At 37.8% G+C, this 21,455-nt stretch overlaps 1 protein-coding gene across 1 annotated transcript; it reads left to right on the plus strand.

Annotated features, from left to right (window-relative positions):
• Window positions 1-17,659: 17,659 nt before the first annotated feature.
• On the plus strand, window positions 17,660-18,831 carry LOC110919775. The gene is made up of 2 exons (XM_022164033.1): window positions 17,660-18,342; window positions 18,417-18,831. Exons 1-2 carry the CDS (start codon window positions 17,660-17,662, stop codon window positions 18,829-18,831), a joined length of 1,098 nt encoding a protein of 365 aa, XP_022019725.1.
• Window positions 18,832-21,455: the final 2,624 nt, after the last annotated feature.

The following is a 21,455-nucleotide window of genomic DNA, read 5'->3' on the forward strand; positions in this document are numbered from 1 at the left end:
ATTAAATACTAAAAACGTTGTATCTTTAAGAAAACTCGTGTAACCTTAAAAATCTATCAAATAATAAAAAAAAATATATCCTTAAAAACCTCGTGTATTACACGTGTTGAATAAATGTAATTTTGTATAGTAAATAATAAAAGAAGTTATATTTTTAAAAACCCTAGGCTTTACACGAGTTGAATAAATATAATTTTGTACACCAAATAATAAAAAAGTTATAGTTTTTATAAATTAGGATAACATTTAATGTTAATTTATTATTTATATATTTAATATAAGATAAGTAGGAAAAAGAGGTATTTGTTTTAAAAATTTATTAAATTAACAATTTAAATTTGAGGATAATATTTTATTAAAGTATTATAAGATTTAATATTAATTTATTATATTTATTTATTTAGTTAATATAAGATAAATATAAATTTGAGGATCTTCAATATGGGGGTTAGTTTTTAGTTAAGTGGATGAGTACATTTTTTCGAACTAATAAATTAAAAGACCACTATCATTTAAATAAAACCTGGGTTGTTAAATGTATGTTTACATGACTGTTAAAACTCGTGAGAAAGTCGACGATACAGTCTGTCTTCTAATTGATGGTTCAAATGCTTTCATATTTATAAACTTGACAAACATCATAAGATTTGATCATACATGACACAAAATTTTGTTTGGATATCAGAAAAGCGTCTTAAAAATATCGTTTTATAATTGTTAAGCCTTCGTTATTAACTATTTGATTTTTTATTTACTTAACCCGTGTAATACACGGGGTTATAACCTAGTATATATATAATATAATATAATGATTGAATGGTCTCGCACCATATGAAGCTAACTAAAATAGCAAAGAACCAAATTAGGTCTTTAATCATACTTTTGGTTAACCAGTAATTCTACAAAATAAAGGGCCTTCAGTGATGAATAGATCCTTCGAAAGTATCTTGGTGAAAGTGGGACCCTTTGATAATCCATTGGAAAACATGGACACGTAAATAAGTTATTTATTGACCGATAGTGACCAAACTAAAAGAAAAATTTAGGGGTATCCTAAAAAAATAATATTTTGGATCTAGACAGAACCATCCCTTAATATAAAGTTATTTACAAAAAAATAGAGTTAATTGTCTGGATGGTCCCTGTGGTTTCATGTTTTTTCACGTTTAGTCCCCGTCTTTTGAAAATAGCAGGTATGCTCTCTATGGTTTGTTATTTTGTTACTCGGATAGTCCCCTGAGTAGATGTCAGTTAGTTTGGAAATAGCAGGTATGCTCCCTATGGTTTGTCATTTTGTTACTCTGATAGTCCTTGAGTAAATGTCAGGGGACTATCCGAGTAACAAAATGACAAACATAGGGAGCATACCTGCTATTTTCAAAAGGTGGGGACTAATCGTGAAAAAACGTGAAACCACAGGGACCATCTAGGCAATTAACTCTAAAAAATAATAATAAGATGATAATTTTAAGGGGTATTGGATTTTAATAATCTCAAGTTTCACTAATTGGCCGGTAATAATCCCAACTTCAAAAATTGCCTACAACAGTCCGAACTTGTAAGATTTTGGCCACCAATGATCCTTTGCTAACTGGGTTATAACCCAGTTAGTTGTTTGCTGACTGGGCTACTGACGTGGCACCATCACCACCTCCACCTCCTCCACTGCCACCACCATCTCCTCCAGCCACCACCATCATCTCCGACCACCACCATCACCTCCGACCACCTCCACCTCCACCCACAGTCTTCCAGCACCGGAAAAACACTATCACCTCCGATTCACCATATCCACCGAACACCCCACCCTTCCAACCTCCGGCCACCACCATTAAACTGCCATCCACAACTCCAACTGCCTCACCGGAAAAACGTGATACCTAGATATGGTGGAAATTTTGAAGTTTTGAGCGGCGGAGAAGGTCACTAGAGGTTGGAGATGACTAGTGGTGGTCTCCTTTGGTGGTTTCAGGGGTAAAGAAGGTCGTCGGAATAAGTTGCAGGTCACCAGAGTTGCGTAGATGGTGGAAATTTTAAACTTTTGAGAAGCGGAAGATTACAGGAGGTCGGATATAATTGGTGGTGGTCTCGTTTGGTGGTTTCAGGGGTAAAACGGGTCGCCGGAATAAGTTGCAGGTCACCAGAGTTGGGTATTTTAAACTTCTGAGCAGCAGAGAAGATTACAGGAGGTCGGAGATGATTGGTGGTGGTCTCGTGGTTTCAGGGGTAAAACGAGTCGTCGGAATAAGTTGCAGGTCAACGGAGTTGGGTAGATGATGGAGGTGGTCGGAGATGATGGTGGTGACTGGAGGAGATGGTGGTGGCAGTGGAGGAGGAGGAGGTGGAGGTGGTGATGGTGCCACGTCAGCAGCCCAACATTTAAGTTTTTAAACACGTCAGCTGCCACGTCACATTTAACTAACCCAGTTAGCAAAGGATCATTGGTGGCCAAAATCTTACAAGTTAGGACTGTTGTAGGCAATTTTTGAAGTTGGGATTATTACCAGCCAATTAGTGAAACTTGGGATTATTAAAATCCAATACCCCTAATTTTAATAACATCATAACAATAATATAAAATAAAATTATTGTTGCAAAATGATTATTTTAAATAGTTACACGAAGCGTGAGACGCTACTAGTATTTATTTATAGTATAAAAGATCAAATTGGAAAAAAAGTATCATATACATTGATAACCAACTATATATAATATATAAACATGTCAAAATATTTGTATTCCTTTAGTCATCAAGAGAAAATTTACCATAAAAAAATTTGTGTGAAATTCACTTAATAAAGTTTGGAGATTTAGAGTAAAAACAAAAACAAAGTAAAAGGCATTAAATGCACTTTAAATGCACTGTCCTATGAATTGTATCTAATAAAGTTTATTGACATACACAAAGACAAATTAAATAATACACATTCAGGGCTGGCCCAAGGGTAAGCCAAATGAGGCTTGGGCCTTGGGCCACCAAAACCATAGGGCCTCCACAATTTGATGAAACCACAGTCCATTTATAAAAGATTTAGTGTGTGGGATATCAACAGATTGATGGTTGGTAGTGTAGTGGTTTTGGTTATGTATGGATGTTGGTGCGACCTGGGTTCGAATCCTTGGTTCAGCAATTTTTTTCCTTGTTTTTAGATTTCAACACGATCTTTCAAATAATTACACTTGGACCCTTCAAGTTTAACTTTCAATTACATACATATTTTTGGGAAAAAGGCCACAAGATTTTACTTCGCCTTAGGCCACCAAAATGGTTGAGCCGGCCCTGCCCACATTACCAAACAAAAATTTGGCTCGAAAGGTTCGAACCCGGACAACCTTCCTCAGCAATTAGAGACAGAAGGTAGCCATTTACCAACCACTACACCAACTTCATTTTTGGTTTATGTAAATAATTTGTGTAATATATATAAGAAAGTTTATAAAAACAGAGGAAACTACACTAATTTTACACTATACCGACGAAGTTGAGCCGTAGCCCGTGCTACGGCTCGTAAAGTGCTAGGTCCGCCCCTGTTGACAAATATTGCGCAAGGATCACCAATAGGGAATATTATCGGACAAATTATTGATAATATGATGGGCACTTCATATGTCAATATTAGCAACAGATTTCACCGAGGGATCAACGGATATTTCATTGATGGATATTTCACAAACATATGACTGATTTAATATACTTGTCATGTGTTAGCGAGTTGTTTAAGGTTATAGAAAGACATATTAGGTTATAACAAGTCATTTTGGTGTTGACATATATATGGTTCTAACGGGCTTGGCATGCATTAGTGAATAGTTTAGGTTACACAAAGCCACATTAAGTCATAACACGTTATTTTGCTGTCCAGGACATGGGTATGATGATTCGTACATCGTAGGCCTTAACGAGCTTTGGCATATGTTAGTGAGTGGTTTTAGGATACATAAATTAAGATGAGGTCATAACAAATTATTTAGGTGTTGAAGACACGTGTTACACGTGTATGATTGTTAGTATAATAACTAGAAGATTGACCCGCGTGTGTTGCGCTGCGGCCAACGAAATTGACATGTTGTTGATCAGATTCACATTTACAGTGTGTTAAAGATGTTTTTGTCGGTTAAGTCTGCATTACTATCTTATATAAATAAGTAATTCACAAAATAATCTCAATACAATTAATGGTATCATAATTACTACGTTACATGACTTGTATCCATATAAATAACCTATCGTATTAAGCTCCCCGCGTTGCGGCGGGGGTGTAAACCCGTGACAAATAGCACCACTGTCACACTATAGCTAACGACCACTAACATTGAAGTTGCGGCGTCTTAACGTGGAAAAATTAGACCGACATATAAAAATAGAAAATATAACTAACTCGATTTAGGACTCGCACGTTGTGACGGACTTATTAAACGGGAAAAAATAGACGACATAAATACACTGAACCACACATGTACGTTGCCCCATGTTAACCTCGCAAAATTTAGAACGAAGCGTATAACAAAACGTAAAATCGTTGAACGTACACACACACATTGTGACGTGTTAAGTCGCAAAATTTTTATCTAAACGTAAAACGAAAAAAATTGCAAAATATGAAAAACATAGGGGATCAAAGTTGAAAGTAAAAAGGTTGTGAGGTTAAATTGGAAAAACTAAAAACTTTTGGGTTAAAACTACAAAATCAAGTAGTTTTGGGTTTAAAATGAAACATCAATTTTTTTTTTTTTTGAAAAAACCCCAAAACATGGGGTATAACACCACTAAGCATCATATACAACACAACTATGAAAAAAAAAACTCATTAAGCATTATGTACAAACCTACTATGCACAAACATCTTTCAAATTAATTATTAATTAATAGTATATAAATGAAACCATTATTTGTTTAAGGTGCAACCACTTAAGCACCATTTACAACTAAACATGCATATAAATGTTCCAAATTAATAATATATAAATATATAAATATAAATGGGCCTTATTGGACCTTTCCATGTGTTAATGAGTGGTTTTAGGTTATACAACATTACATTAGATCTTAACAAAACCATATCAGCTCATATCAAATCACTTTAGTGTTACATTACATTTTAACATCTTACAAATAAATACATGACGTGTCTTACCATGTGTACCAAATTATATTTATAGATGTACAAAATAACTTTCGTAATAAATTATGTTGAGATGCTACAAATTGGCCTTCTCGTATACACTGTCGATATTCATATCCTCAGGTTATGAGCATACATGCACCATTGGTTCTGATATCCACTACAATATCATCCTGAAGATGTGAAAAACAATGTAGCATATGAAGTATTTCCTAGATCACTTTAGCCCGATGAATTTGTAAACAAAGGATCATTTCTAGAGATAGAAAAAACTTATACCAATGATAAACACATATTTCCGAACACATGTTAGCCCATGTAAACCCATTTTGGGCACATTTAATTATATATCCACCTATTCCATTATTGATTGACAACTTGTTCCACACAATTTCGTAATCGGGATACACTATTGTATACCTTGGATTTTCAAATCATCATATCTTCTAAACACGTGACAAATACTACACACATGTGGAAATCCCTTTCAAATAGCAAGTGCACACCTATATAAGTTTGGAGGAACACAAATGAGGTTTCCACTTACACATGTGAAGGAATCATAACCACATGTTTCACATCTCCTTTGGGATACATATAATCCATCTTAGTTCCAAGACTACCAATTCAAATAAGTTAGTTATTAGCAAAGAAAGAGGTTTGTGTAATAAAAGGTGAAAAAACAGGGTTGGGGGGGGGGGGTTCTTCTGAAATGAAAACAAGTATGAGTTTTATAAGTATCAAAAGAAAATTTCATTTCCAAACAGCTGCGGTTTACTTGTGATATACATTAAATTTTACATGTTTTTATACCCCAAAACACTTCCGTTTTAAGCGTTTTTGACCGAAAACACAACGTTTAGGTACCAAATTCGGTACTTTTATATTTTCAGGTCTTAAACAGAGCATAAAGGAAAATTCTGATGAAAACGGACAAATTCTGATGCATTTCTGATGAAAATGGCAAAAATCTGATGACTGCCAGGTATGGCACGACCGTGCCATCCATCGGCACTACCGTGCCGATCAAGCGATCTCGGAAGCACTACCAGTGCAAGGGACAATACCAACCTTTTCTTGGGCCGCACTACCGTGCAACTCGACACATGACCGTGTCACGGCTTGACCAACATTTCTGATCAACAATCTGATGACGATGCACTACCGTGCGACCAGCGGCACTACCGTACTCATCTGATGACCCAGGCAACTTGTCCACTAGTCCACTTGGCTGACTTGGGATCAGAGATACTGACGTCACCCGACAACACCTGACGCACGACCGCGCGACCGGTGGCACGACCGTGCCAATGGGAAAATCTCCTATAAATAGCAGCATTCGCTACTGGTTCAGTTGTTGGGTCTTTCTCCATGTTTCTGGGCGATTTCTAGGTTCCGAAGCAGTCCTGATCAGACCCATTTGAAGCTTGAAGATCGAATGGAAGCTGATTAGGTGGTTAACGTGTGTTTATCGCGTTAACTTTCCGGAGAATCATCATGTTTGAAAACTCCCAGCGGATGACTAGTTGTCTCGAAATTGGAAAATTGATTAAGTGCTTTTGTAACATATCTGATAGGTAACATGTTTAGGTTTTTTGTGAAACAAGATAGTAGTATATTTATGTTTTAGTTATAATTTGGATAACTTAGTTAAACAACCATTCACTTACCCTTTTTATCTGGGAAAATAATGACAAAAATGTAGTACATATAACGCCCGTGTTCCATGGATCGATATCTGGCTCTTACCAATACTTTGCTGCATATATGACGGGATACACTTGTCCTTTGTTGTGTGTGTTTTAATGTTAAGGTATAAACCATTTTTATAAATATAAAACACATTTCGCTGGGCGCGTGAGGATACTGTAAATATATGTATATAACCGCCCACGTCAAGTTTTTGGCACCGTTGCCGGAGAACACGACAAAATTTATGGAAAAATCTGAGTCAATATTTTACCGGTGTACAAACTGTTAATAATTGTGAATACTTGTAAATTTTTGTATTTATTTGCTTTCTTTACTAACTTGTTGATATTTAACTGATTGACTAACTTTTCTTTTTTCTGTTTTACTAACCAACTAACTGACGGACCCAACTAACCACTAACATTACTAACTTTTCAACTAACATTTATTCCGTTTATTTAATTCAGTTAATGTGTTCGAACCATTTTCTTTTATCATTTCATTTCAATTATTTCATTTATGTTATTATTTATATTTATGTACAAGTTCGCACGTCGAACCGCTTATATGTATTATATTTATTTCATTTCTTCATTTGATTATTTACGTTCAGTTTGTCATTTATTTATTTCTGTCCATTTAATTATTAAAATTAACCGCTTATTCATTTAGTTTTTGTACTCATTTGTTTATTTATTTATTCCACAGAAATAAAATATAACTTTATGATAAAATCATCAGAATTTCTGATAAATTCCAATGAATTTATCAGATTATCTGATGGATTCTTGTAACAACTGCCACTAAAATCCATAATTAGGATGGTAATTAGCTATTAAGAAAACCCTAATTGAGAAACCCAAGTAATTCTGCACTAACCCTAAAATTTCCAGAACAATCAGAATCAGGATCAGGGCCCCTAAAACTCAGGGGGGGCAAAACCCTAGTTACGATTATCATCATAACTCTCTGTCGAAATAGAATTTTAAAATTCTATCAACTCAGCAAGCCTACACACGCAAAAACCTAGTCTATGAAAGTAGGGTGACCACTCGCGTAGCGCGACGCCTATAGGGGTACCCCCTCGCGCTACGCGACGGTGTCAAATTTTCAGTATAAATAGCAGGGGTTGGGACTTGAAATTTGGCACTTGAACGACGTTAAAATTCATAATATACGTCGAGTTATAAGCAAAACAGTCCAACACACACACACAATTATCGAAACGCTGCCGCAATCAGGGTAATAACTCGATCGCTATTACGATTCAACATCCGATCGATTATAACTATCCAACGATAGTCCGGGTGCTGCTCAATTGAGCTTGTACTTTGATTATTCGTCGTGATTTCGACTTGAATATTAGAGTGCTGTTCGAATTCGGACTATGCTCTGTTATTCGTTGTGAATCCGATTGAATTATCGAGTATTGCACTGATTAATCGTTGTGAAGGTTTAATCTCGTGAATTGACGTAACTGCTGTATTAGTTACTAACCTGTGTGTGTGCATTGTGTTAAATTAGGTTTAAGCAAGGCTAATCAGTAGGCTTATATCTATTGCTCGTTAATCTGCAAAGTGAGTCATTCTTCTTTTTAAATTGTTTTCTCACCGTTTGTGAGTAAGTATTACAAAACTCCAAATTATTTTCAAGGTTATAATTACAGGGATTAAGTCTTTGTAATCACCAAATTACAGCTGGTATGTGGGGTATTGTGCACATTACTATTATTATCACTCTATGTGAGTGAATATTACTCTATGTGAGTTATTGTTACTCTATGTGAGTACACCGTCACTATTTGGGCAACGGGACCCAATTGTGGTATGACCACAGTCACAGAAATGAATCGAGTGACAAATACCCATTCTTGATAATTGGTTGATAGAAACATTGTAATCACTCTTAATACTGTGAATTATAACTAACAGGTCGTTTTAGAAAACAGAATGATTCACTCAGTATTTCCCCGCTGACAAAACCTTTTTCAAACATGTTTCAGGTGATCTGTGTGATCCAGGAAAAGTGCAGTAAAGCACTATCAAGCTCAGAGAAGTGGCTCAGTGTAAATAAACCAATAAAACGTGTTTTGAAAAATAAAGATTTCTGTGTGAAATCCACTTATTATGGGATTTATCCCTTAAACTTGGTGTAATATATTAAACGAGCATATTTTACGGATAAAAGATCCTGTTGTAAAAAGACTTCCGCTGCCGCATAAATTAAATACCACGGGAACTGCCTCGCGGTCCCCCGACTCCGTCCAGGGTGGGTCGGGGAGCCGTGACAGCGAAGGTGGTATCAGAGCTAATAATTAAATTGAGCCACTGATCGAGCCACTGATTAAGCCTAAATTAAGTATTGTGTCCAAAATGCTTAATTTTACTAATTATTATTCGGTGATTATATGTTGTATTAACTGATTATTTGTTAGATACAGTATGGGTAAGCAAAAGCTGTCTGCTATCTACCACAAACTAGATGTGGCATCTTCTTCTAGAAATCCAGTAAATCTAGAAGAAGGAATCTTTGTCCGCAAGGCAAACTATGAGAATCCACTTTCCCCAGAGAAAAGGGATTCGATACTAAAAAAGAGTCAGGAGACAAAGAAACCCCGAACCAAGAGAGTTAGGTTTAACCCCGAAGTCCAAGAATTGGGTAATAGTACACCTTGGGAAGATAAAATAGACGGGAAATGGGCAAATCTCTATATGCTAGCTACTGTAGCAGAAAATGCTAATCTCTAAATATCCGATAAGTTGGGTCTAGTAAGAGAAATCACAATCCCGTAAATAAATAAAGTCCTAAGTGTGTTTATTTCTGTTGTTCTTTGTATAAATTAATATGCAATAAAACTTCAGTGTTTTGTTTGTTAAACTTTGTTCCAAAGTTTTAACATTGCATTTTGCATATATGCTATGCAGCATGAATGAGATGTCGGAAACATTCCAGAATCTCAACTTATATCCAGTGCCTATCGAAGTCTCTCACGACTTTACTGGTTACATTGCTGACATAGAAGAACCTGTGGAATTCCAAGCTCCACCGCTGGAAAAAGCCAAACCTAAAAAGAAGAGAAGATATGTAGGGTGGAGGAAAGTGCGCCGTAGGAAACCTGCCACTAGGAAACTCCCTAAAATAGAAAATCCTGTGAGTATGAGCAAGGGAAAGGAAATAGAAACTGGAGAAAGTTCAAAACCACCTGAAAAAGAAATAGGAATAGATCTAAAACAAAAGGGAATAGAGATTGGCGAAAGCTCTAAACAGTCTGAGGAAATCACGTTCCAAGACGAAATAGATCGCCTACTGAAGAATTGTGATGTTTTAGAGCCTATCAACGATAATCTCTTCTCTTACCCGGCTACAGTTCAATTCCCACTAAACCTAGGACCAGCTATTCCAGACCCACTAGTTCATACCAGACCATTATGCCAAATGGAGGAATGGTGGACCAATGACTGGCAATTCCAAAATATAGTTAACAGTCCTTATAGCTTCCTTCCACAATTTGACCCAGAACCACTCCCAAATCCTTCCATGAGTAATGAAAACCTAGCTGAACTTCGTCAGTTCGGTGAAGAACTGATAGGTACAGGTAATAGGATCAGGGAAATGGGAGAGCATCTAACTTGGAAGTACGATGAGAGGGAACATCGTTACTAGAACTGTCAGTTAAACCACAGAAAGCCGTATTGTATGATAATAACTTAAAATTCTGTAAAATGGGCAATAAAACTCTGTAAAATACGGTGTGTATGAATGCATATACAATATACTAACAAAGTAAAAGTCGAGAAATCGACAATTTTGGTTATATTTGTATGATGTGATAACATATGTGCCTATCTATGTGAATTTTGTCATCGATAGGTTAGACACTAATAATTTTACCAATTAGCAGATGGAAAACGCTAACAATGAACCAATTAATGAAGTAAATCAATCTGAGCAAGAACAGGAAGATCAATATATAACTCGACAAGATATCGAGCACTTTATCGCCCAAGGGATAGCTCATGCTATTCCAGAAATTGTAGCTGCTGTTCGAAAACCTGCCGAACCACAATTAATTCCTAGTAAACGTATTCCAGAAGATAACGGCAGTAACAGCATAAATGGAGGCGGTAATCATGACGATCATGATCCGCAACAGGCCCCACTCCCTAAAAGAATGAAAGCTGCAACGCCTGGTTGCACTTACAAAGAATTTCTTGCTTGCAAACCCGCTGAATTTGCAGGTAATGAAGGGGCAACTGCAACACTGCGTTGGTTAGAGAAAACCGAGGCAGTAATTGCAATAAGCAAATGTGCCAAAGAGGATCAGGTGATGTATGCATCAAATCTGTTCAAAGAAGGAGCACTTGAATGGTGGAACACGGTCCTCCAGGCAAAAGGAAGAAGGATAGCCTATGCAATGAGTTGGGAAGAATTTAAGAGTCTTGTAGAAAGAAAATTCTGTCCCGAATACGAGAAGGAACAAATGGCAAACAAGTTCCTGAGTCATCGTATGCTAGGAGTAGATTGTCGGGGCTATACTTCGACATTCTTCGAATACGCAAGGGTAGTGCCATCACTGGCTTCGCCAGAACCGGTACTTATCTCTCGTTACATCTGGGGGTTAATTAGTGAAATCCGAAACATCGTTAAAGCTGCGAGACCTCGTACTATTGACGATGCTGTAGAATTAGCTAATACCCTAACCGATGAATTGGTACGCACAAGAGAAGAAGATCGCAAGAAGGAATTAGCTCACAAGATTACCCAAGGATTTCGTGTGGATAATGCCAAGAAGAGAGGAACCGGACAATCCTCATCATCTCCTTTCTGCAAAATTTGCAAAAAGAAGCATTATGGACAATGCAACATGGTTTGCAATTTTTGCAAAATGAAAGGACATCGGGAAGAAGACTGCAGGAAGAAAACAAAAGTTTGTTATAATTGTAGAGAGAGGGGACACTTTCAATCTGAATGTCCTAAGTTAGCTAAACCTATAGTTAACCAAGCCAAACCAGCTGAAGGAACAACCAAGAGAAATGCACGCGCATTCCAGCTGACCACTCAAGAGGCCGAACTCATTCCAGATGTGATAGCTGGTACGTTCTTAGTTCACAACGTATTTGCAAAAGTATTATTTGACTCTGGTGCGAACCAAAGTTTTATAAATACTTTATTTTGCCAAGACCTTAAGTTACCTTTAACCACTCTTAGGAAAAACTTCACAGTAGAAACCGCAGAAGGAAATTCTGTGAATATAGATAAAATCTGGCAAGAAGGAAAAATAGAACTATTAGGCCATAAGTTTTCTGCAAATTTGTTACCAATGAATTTAGCAGGATTCGATGTAGTATTAGGAATGGATTGGTTAGTAGCCAACCATGCACGAATCCTATGTGACAAAAATGCTGTAGAAATTCAAACCCCTACAGGAGAAGTAATATTAATTACTGGAGATAGACCTCGAAAACCACTAAAATTCATCTCAGTAATGAAATTGGCTAGTTATTCGAGAAAACAGGAAATGGTGTATATGATTTCAGTAATCATTAACACTAAGGATAAGGAACTGCAGGACATCCCGGTAGTGTCAGAATACCCAGACGTTTTTCCAGAAGAATTACCTGGATTACCACCTGATAGAGAAGTAGAGTTTAGAATTCATTTAATTCCAGGTACTGCACCAATAGCTAAAGCACCATATAGATTAGCACCTACCGAAATGCTAGAATTGAAAAAGCAATTAGATGAATTATTAAGCAAAGGATTCATACAACCTAGTTCATCCCCTTGGGGTGCACCAGTATTGTTTGTGAAAAAGAAAGATGGATCGATGAGAATGTGTATCGATTATAGAGAATTGAATAAAGTTACGATTAAGAATCGATACCCACTACCTAGGATTGATGATCTTTTTGATCAATTGCAAGGAGCTAGGTATTTCTCTAAAATAGATTTAAGATCCGGATATCATCAGTTGAAGGTACAAGAGGAAGATATACCTAAAACTGCCTTCAGAACGAGGTATGGTCATTATGAGTTTACAGTCATGCCCTTTGGATTAACGAATGCCCCAGCAGCATTCATGGACATGATGAATCGAATCTGTAAACCATACTTGGATAAATTTGTAATCGTTTTCATCGACGATATACTTATTTACTCCAAAAGCCAAAAAGAACATTGTGAGCATTTACATGATCTCTTAACTTTGTTAAGAAACGAAAGGCTTTATGCCAAATTCTCGAAATGTGAATTTTGGCTGCAAGAAGTACAATTCTTAGGTCATGTGGTAAATCACGAAGGTATCCATGTAGATCCTGCTAAGATAGAAGCCATTACGAAATGGAAAGTTCCACAAACAGCTATGGAAATAAGAAGTTTTCTAGGCTTAGCTGGATACTATAGACGATTTATCAAAGATTTTTCTAAGATAGCCGTACCATTAACTAAGTTAACCTGTAAAACTGCTAAGTTTGAATGGGGACCTAGACAAGAAGAAGCCTTTAAGATTTTAAAGCATAGGTTGACGAATGCACCAATCTTAGCGTTACCCGAAGGAACAGAAGATTTTGAAGTATATTGTGATGCTTCAAAATTAGGCTATGGATGTGTGTTGATGCAACGCAAGAAGGTAATTGCGTATGCTTCTAGGCAATTGAAAAAGCACGAAGAAAATTATACGACTCATGATCTAGAATTAGGAGCCATAATCTTTGCCCTTAAGATATGGAGACATTATCTGTATGGAAGTAAGTTTACTGTTTATACAGATCATAAAAGTTTAAGATATATATTTGGGCAAAAAGAATTAAACATGAGGCAAAGAAGATGGATGGAGGTGCTAAGCGATTATGACTGTGATATCCAATATCACGAAGGAAAGGCAAATGTAGTTGCAGATGCCTTAAGTCGTAAGTACCATGAGAAACAGAAACGAGTCCGTGCTCTGAGGTTAAATCTACAAGTAGATTTAATGGCACAAATCAAAGAAGTTCAGAAAACAGCAATCCAAGATGATGCTGAAGGAATGAAAGGTAACTTAAAAGAATTAGAACAAGGAAATGATGGAATTTGGAAATTCCATAAGAAACGAATTTGGGTACCTAAGCAAGGAGAGTTAAGAAATAAGATTTTAGAAGAAGCTCATAAATCTAGGTATACTATGCACCCAGGAAACAATAAGATGTACCAAGATTTAAGGAATAATTTCTGGTGGATAGGAATGAAAAAGGATATAGCCGAATATGTATCCAAGTGTTTAACTTGTTCACAAGTTAAAGCTGAACATCAGAAACCTTCCGGACTACTACAACAGTTAGAAATGCCTGTATGGAAATGGGAACTTATAACAATGGACTTTGTTACAAAGTTACCCAAAACCAAAAGAGGTAATGATGCGATTTGGGTAATTATAGACCGATTAACCAAGTCAGCTCATTTCCTACCAATGAAAGAAACCTTTAGCATGGAAAGGTTAGCACAACTGTACGTGGACGAGGTAGTATCCCTACATGGAGTCTCGCTCTCCATTGTATCGGATAGAGATAGTCGTTTTACTTCTCATTTCTGGAAAAGTTTTCAGAAAGCAATGGGAACTCGACTAAATCTAAGTACTGCTTATCATCCACAAACAGACGGACAGAGTGAAAGGACAATACAAACTCTAGAGGACATGCTCCGAGCATGTGTAATTGACTTTGGTGGTAATTGGGATAGCCATTTGCCATTAATTGAATTCTCCTATAACAATAGTTATCATTCAAGCATCGAAGCTGCACCATTCGAAGCACTGTACGGACGTAAGTGCAGAACTCCGGTATGTTGGGCAGAAATCGGAGAAAGTCAATTATCAGGTCCTGAAATTGTACAAGAAACTACTGACAAGATAACTCAGATTAAGGAAAGATTGAAAACGGCTCGAGATCGTCAAAAGAGCTATGCAGACAATCGTCGTAAGCCTTTAGAATTTCAAGTAGGAGATAAAGTACTTTTAAAAGTCTCTCCTTGGAAAGGAGTAGTACGATTCGGTAAGAAAGGAAAGCTAAGTCCAAGATACGTTGGACCATTCCCCGTGATTCAACGAATAGGACCAGTTGCTTATCGTTTACAACTACCAGAAGAATTGGCTGGAGTACATGATGTATTTCATGTATCCAATCTTAAGAAATGTTTAGCAGACGAATCCCTGGTAGTACCTCTTCAAGATGTAGAGGTAAACGAAAAATTAAAGTTTATAGAGAAACCACTACAGATCAAAGATAGAAAAGTCAAGTTTCTCAAACACAAACGACTAGTGCTAGTAAAAGTCAAATGGGAGTCCAAGAGAGGACCAGAATACACTTGGGAACTGGAATCGGAAATGAAGCGAAAGTACCCTCATCTATTCCAGTAAATCTCTAGGACGAGATTTTTCTTAAGGTGGGGAGGATGTAACAACTGCCACTAAAATCCATAATTAGGATGGTAATTAGCTATTAAGAAAACCCTAATTGAGAAACCCAAGTAATTCTGCACTAACCCTAAAATTTCCAGAACAATCAGAATCAGGATCAGGGCCCCTAAAACTCAGGGGGGGCAAAACCCTAGTTACGATTATCATCATAACTCTCTGTCGAAATAGAATTTTAAAATTCTATCAACTCAGCAAGCCTACACACGCAAAAACCTAGTCTATGAAAGTAGGGTGACCACTCGCGTAGCGCGACGCCTATAGGGGTACCCCCTCGCGCTACGCGACGGTGTCAAATTTTCAGTATAAATAGCAGGGGTTGGGACTTGAAATTTGGCACTTGAACGACGTTAAAATTCATAATATACGTCGAGTTATAAGCAAAACAGTCCAACACACACACACAATTATCGAAACGCTGCCGCAATCAGGGTAATAACTCGATCGCTATTACGATTCAACGTCCGATCGATTATAACTATCCAACGATAGTCCGGGTGCTGCTCAATTGAGCTTGTACTTTGATTATTCGTCGTGATTTCGACTTGAATATTAGAGTGCTGTTCGAATTCGGACTATGCTCTGTTATTCGTTGTGAATCCGATTGAATTATCGAGTATTGCACTGATTAATCGTTGTGAAGGTTTAATCTCGTGAATTGACGTAACTGCTGTATTAGTTACTAACCTGTGTGTGTGCATTGTGTTAAATTAGCTTTAAGCAAGGCTAATCAGTAGGCTTATATCTATTGCTCGTTAATCTGCAAAGTGAGTCATTCTTCTTTTTAAATTGTTTTCTCACCGTTTGTGAGTAAGTATTACAAAACTCCAAATTATTTTCAAGGTTATAATTACAGGGATTAAGTCTTTGTAATCACCAAATTACAGCTGGTATGTGGGGTATTGTGCACATTACTATTATTATCACTCTATGTGAGTGAATATTACTCTATGTGAGTTATTATTACTCTATGTGAGTACACCGTCACTATTTGGGCAACGGGACCCAATAGTGGTATGACCACAGTCACAGAAATGAATCGAGTGACAAATACCCATTCTTGATAATTGGTTGATAGAAACATTGTAATCACTCTTAATACTGTGAATTATAACTAACAGGTCGTTTTAGAAAACAGAATGATTCACTCAGTATTTCCCCGCTGACAAAACCTTTTTCAAACATGTTTCAGGTGATCTGTGTGATCCAGGAAAAGTGCAGTAAAGCACTATCAAGCTCAGAGAAGTGGCTCAGTGTAAATAAACCAATAAAACGTGTTTTGAAAAATAACGATTTCTGTGTGAAATCCACTTATTATGGGATTTATCCCTTAAACTTGGTGTAATATATTAAACGAGCATATTTTACGGATAAAAGATCCTGTTGTAAAAAGACTTCCGCTGCCGCATAAATTAAATACCACGGGAACTGCCTCGCGGTCCCCCGACTCCGTCCAGGGTGGGTCGGGGAGCCGTGACAATTCTGATAAACACATTAGAAATTCTAAAAACAACAAAGTTTCATTTCTGATGCATTTTACCAGATTTTCTGGTAATTCTGATGGATTTATCAGAAATTCTGATGGAACGAATTCTTTCATCAGATTTTTATCAAAAGATTATTAAACCTTATCAGATTATATGATATATAAAAACAAACTAAAAAGTTTTCTCAGATTTCTGATAACGTCATCAGAAATTCTGGTTAACAACCAAAAACAGTTTTCGGATGTAAATATATAAATAGACCAGTAAATATTTAAATAGATTTGTATAATATCTTATGTACGTATGTTATATCTTAGTATCGTTATTTATACTTATTTCGTATATTATTATTATGTTCTTTTATCTGTATAATGCCTTTCTTATTTCGTGCAGGCTAATGTCCACGCCCCATGCACCCGCTAACGCTGAGCTAGCCAACGAACTAGAAAATAACCTAAGAAGAAGTAGGCGGCTTCACGAAAGATCACTTGTCGTTGCACAAAGGATTGCGGCCGCAATCGACGGACCAGCGATACTTTTCTGACAGCGAGAGTTCAGAGGACGACACAGGAAGCATTATGGCAGAGGACGACCAGCCTTTGAATGAGACCGGCCGTCCAGGAGGAGAGGGCTTGCTACCGAGCATTGCCCGACCTACGATAGCAGCCCCAAGTTTTGAAATTAAATCTAGTATTATTAACATGTTGCAAAATTCTGTGCAGTTTGATGGGAAGGATCACGAAGATCCAGGTCAGCACATCGCTTTATTTCTTGAGGTGTGCTCGACTTTCAAAATCAGAGACGTTTCTGAAGACGCAATTCATTTGCGACTCTTTCCATTTTCTTTGCGAGACAAAGCCTGATCTTGGCTTTTGTCACTTCCAGCAGGTTCCATCACGACTTGGAACGAGATGGCAGATCTTTTTATGCAAAAATACTTCCCGTCGGAAAAGATAGCTAAGCTTAAGAATCGTATTATGACATTTAAACTGGACGAAGGGGAATCTCTACACGCAGCTTGGGAGAGGTTCAAAGATCTTTTGATCGATGTCCTACATCATGGGTTGTCCAAAAGACAACTTGTGTTGAACTTCTACCAAGGACTCAACTACGACTCACAAAAACGTTTAGATGTATATGCAGGAGGCGATCTTGGAACAAAAACACCTAACGAAGCCTACGCAATCATAGAAAAAGCTACCTTGAAGTCGAGTTCTCGTCACGGGGGAGTGCGAAATAAAGCATCATCTATTCCTGGAGTTCATCAAGTGGATACATATACGACTCTTGCAGCACAGATTGGAGCTTTGGTAGCAAGATTTGATCAAGCTCAGAACATTTCGCAGGTACAATCATCATGTGAGCTGTGTGGAGTGTCACACAAGCCAGGTACATGTGAGCAGGGTGTTATGTTTACAGGCCATGAAGAGGTGGACTATTTGGGCAATCAAATTAGGCCCCAGAATAACCCCTATAGCAACACGTACAATCCGGGTTGGAGGAATCACCCAAACTTCGGGTGGAAAGCTAATTCCAGTAATCAAAACCCACTCGGATATGCTCAACGCGCTCCCGCGCCACAACAAACCCAGGGGCAATCCTTTCAGCCCCAGGGACAATCTTTTCAGCCATCAGGGCAAACCTTTTAACCACGTTACAATAATTTAGGTTCAGGAAGCACTTCCCAGCCTCAAGCCTCTCAAAGCAACTTAAAACTAGAGGAGATGATGGCCAGTTGTTAAACAACTCCAACAATGCCAATCAAATATCTGAAAAGCGAAACCAGCAGCATGAGGAGCATTTCATGGCACAAGAAGGGGAAATGCGGTGCCAGAAGGCTTCAATACAAACCATTGAGAATCAAGTCGGCCAATTGGCCAAGATGTTGTCTAAAAGACCCCAAGGTAGTCTTCCAGGTAACACAGAACCAAACCCGAGAGGGCACGTTAATGCAGTAATGACGAGTGGTAAAACCACGGGACCTGACAAATCGGACTCACCACCGATCACTGAGATGGTCCAAACTGATGCTTCGGACGAGGTGCACGCTAGGCGAGTCCCAGCAAGTACAGCACAGTTCTAGGAGCCAGTTAAAGATTTCACTCCTCCTATTCCATATCCGAGCAGATTGAAGAAGCAGAAGAACGATGAACAACATGGTAAGTTTTTAGAGATGTTTAAATAATTACACATAAACATACCATTTGTTGAGGCGTTGGCTCAAATGCCTAAATACGCAAGGTTCTTAAAAGACATCCTCACAAACAAGCAGAAACTCGAAAGCTTGTCTTGTGTGTTGATGAATGAAAACTGTTCAGCCCTTCTCCAAAACCATCTACCTGAAAAGATGGGAGATCCGGGCAGTTTTACTCTTCCCTGTCTCATTGGCAGTATGTCTGTCAGTCACGCATTAGCCGGTTTAGGAGCTAGCATAAACCTTATGCCATATAAGGTATTTGCTAGATTAGATCTGGGTGAACCTTCGCCCACTAGAATGAGCATTCGACTTGCGGATCGTTCAATCAAGTATCCGCGTGGATTCATTGAAAACATGCTTGTTAAAATTGATAAATTTGTTTTTCCCGTGGATTTTGTTATTTTAGATATGGACGAAGATTCGAAAGTGCTATTAATACTCGGACGCCCGTTCCTCAATACTACGAGGACGATTGTTGATGTGGCAGCTGGCCAAACCACGCTCCGGGTAAATGACGAGCACGTAACTTTTGATATTAAAAGATCAATGCAATATCTGCAAAGTCACGATGACATGCTTTACTATGTCGACATAGCCGATACTTGTGTAAGCTCTCATTTCCAAGGCACTGTTGAAGAAATTGATACAGACACACATCTGTTGTGTGAGAATCAACATGGCATTTCACAGGAGGGCCACGAAGCTGAGCAGCCGGTTTTCCAAATCGGTGATGATGGTTCTCAAAGTCCAAATCAATTTGTGGATATTGACCGTGAAGTTGAAGAAAAATCAAAACCTCCGGTTGAAGACCCACCGTCATTGGAGTTCAAAGAACTCCCACCGCATCTCGAGTATGCATATCTAGATGAGGAGTGTCGCTTGCCAGTCATCATTTCAACATCCTTAGAAAAAGAGGAAAAGAGACAGCTTCTCGAAGTTCTAACGCTCCACAAGAAAGCCATGGCGTGGAAGATTATGGATATCAAAGGCATTAATCCTTCTTTTTGTACTCATAAGATTCGAATGGAAGATAACTACAAACCTAGTGTACAACATCAAAGGCGCTTGAATCCTAACATGCAAGACGTGGTGAAGAGAGAAGTAATTAAGTTGTTAGATGCAGGGTTGATTTATCATATATCTGATTCTGTTTGGGTAAGTCCAGTGCAAGTGGTACCCAAGAATGGTGGTATTACTATAGTTCCAAACGATAGGAATGAACTTATTCCTACCCGTACCATCACCGGATGGCGAGTTTGCATCGATTACCGCAAGCTCAACGATGCCACCCGTAAGGACCACTTCCCGCTGTCACGGCCCCCGACCCGGTTTGACCCGTTTCAGGAGCCGCGGGACAGAAATCCCGTGATATTTATTTAATTGAGTTTAACAGCGGAAGTTTATCATCAGGATCGTTGTAAAGCTAAAAACTTTTCCCGATTATTTTATTTCACAATTCGGGATAAAATCCCGGTAATTTACAATAACATAATTTTACTGATAAATCTTTATTTTTAGAAAACATATTTCTCTATTTTATAATGAGCCACTTTCTTAAGCTTGAAATGCTCCCAGCACTTTTCCTGAATTACAATAGATCACCTGAAACATGTTTGAAAAAGGTTTTGTCAGCGGGAAATACTGAGTGAATCATTCAGTTTACTAAAATGACTCGTTTATTATAATTTACAGTATTAAGAGTTTTTACATATGTTTCTGATATCGACCAACTACCCACAGTATTTGTCACTCGACCGGATCTGTGACTGTGGTCATATCACCATTGGCTGCCCCAATGAATGACGTATATCACTTAATTTTAGGTTCGCCCACCTAATGTGATTAAAACAGTAGTAATGTGCACAATACCCCACATACTGGCTGTAATTTGGTGATTACATAAACTTAATCACTGTAATTTATAATTCTGAAAATAATTTGGAGTATTGTAAAACAATTGATAAAAAGAGAATGACTCACATTGCAGATTTAACACGGACAGAATATGGTTTAGCCTTGTTAACCTAATTTAAATAATAATGCACACAAAACCGGGTTAGTGATCAATACAGCATTTTACGATAACTCACGAGATCAAATTCTCACAACGAACGACAAAGTGCGATACTTAAACATCCATCGAATTAACGACGAACGACAAAGTATCACCCTAATGTGGGCGGCACTTAAACATCCATTGGATATATTGATCAGTCGGAAAATGAATCGTAATAGCGATCGAGTGATTACCCTGTTTTGCGGCAGCAATTCGATATTAGTGTGTCTTTTGGGACTGTTTCTGCTTATAACGTACTCTACACAACAAATTTCTTCGTCGAATTAACAACAGAAAGCAAGTCCCAATGTCTGCTATTTATACTGATTTTTGGACAGGCTTACGGACCGTATGCCATTTCCCCTTACGGTCCGTAAGGGATGCAGTCTAATTATATAGGCTAGCTGGGTTCGGGACTAGCTTGCACGACTCATTTTTAAAATCAATTTCAATC

This window comes from Helianthus annuus, chromosome 16, assembly GCF_002127325.2.
Source record: "Helianthus annuus cultivar XRQ/B chromosome 16, HanXRQr2.0-SUNRISE, whole genome shotgun sequence".
In the NCBI taxonomy this organism is placed as follows: Eukaryota; Viridiplantae; Streptophyta; class Magnoliopsida; order Asterales; family Asteraceae; genus Helianthus; species Helianthus annuus.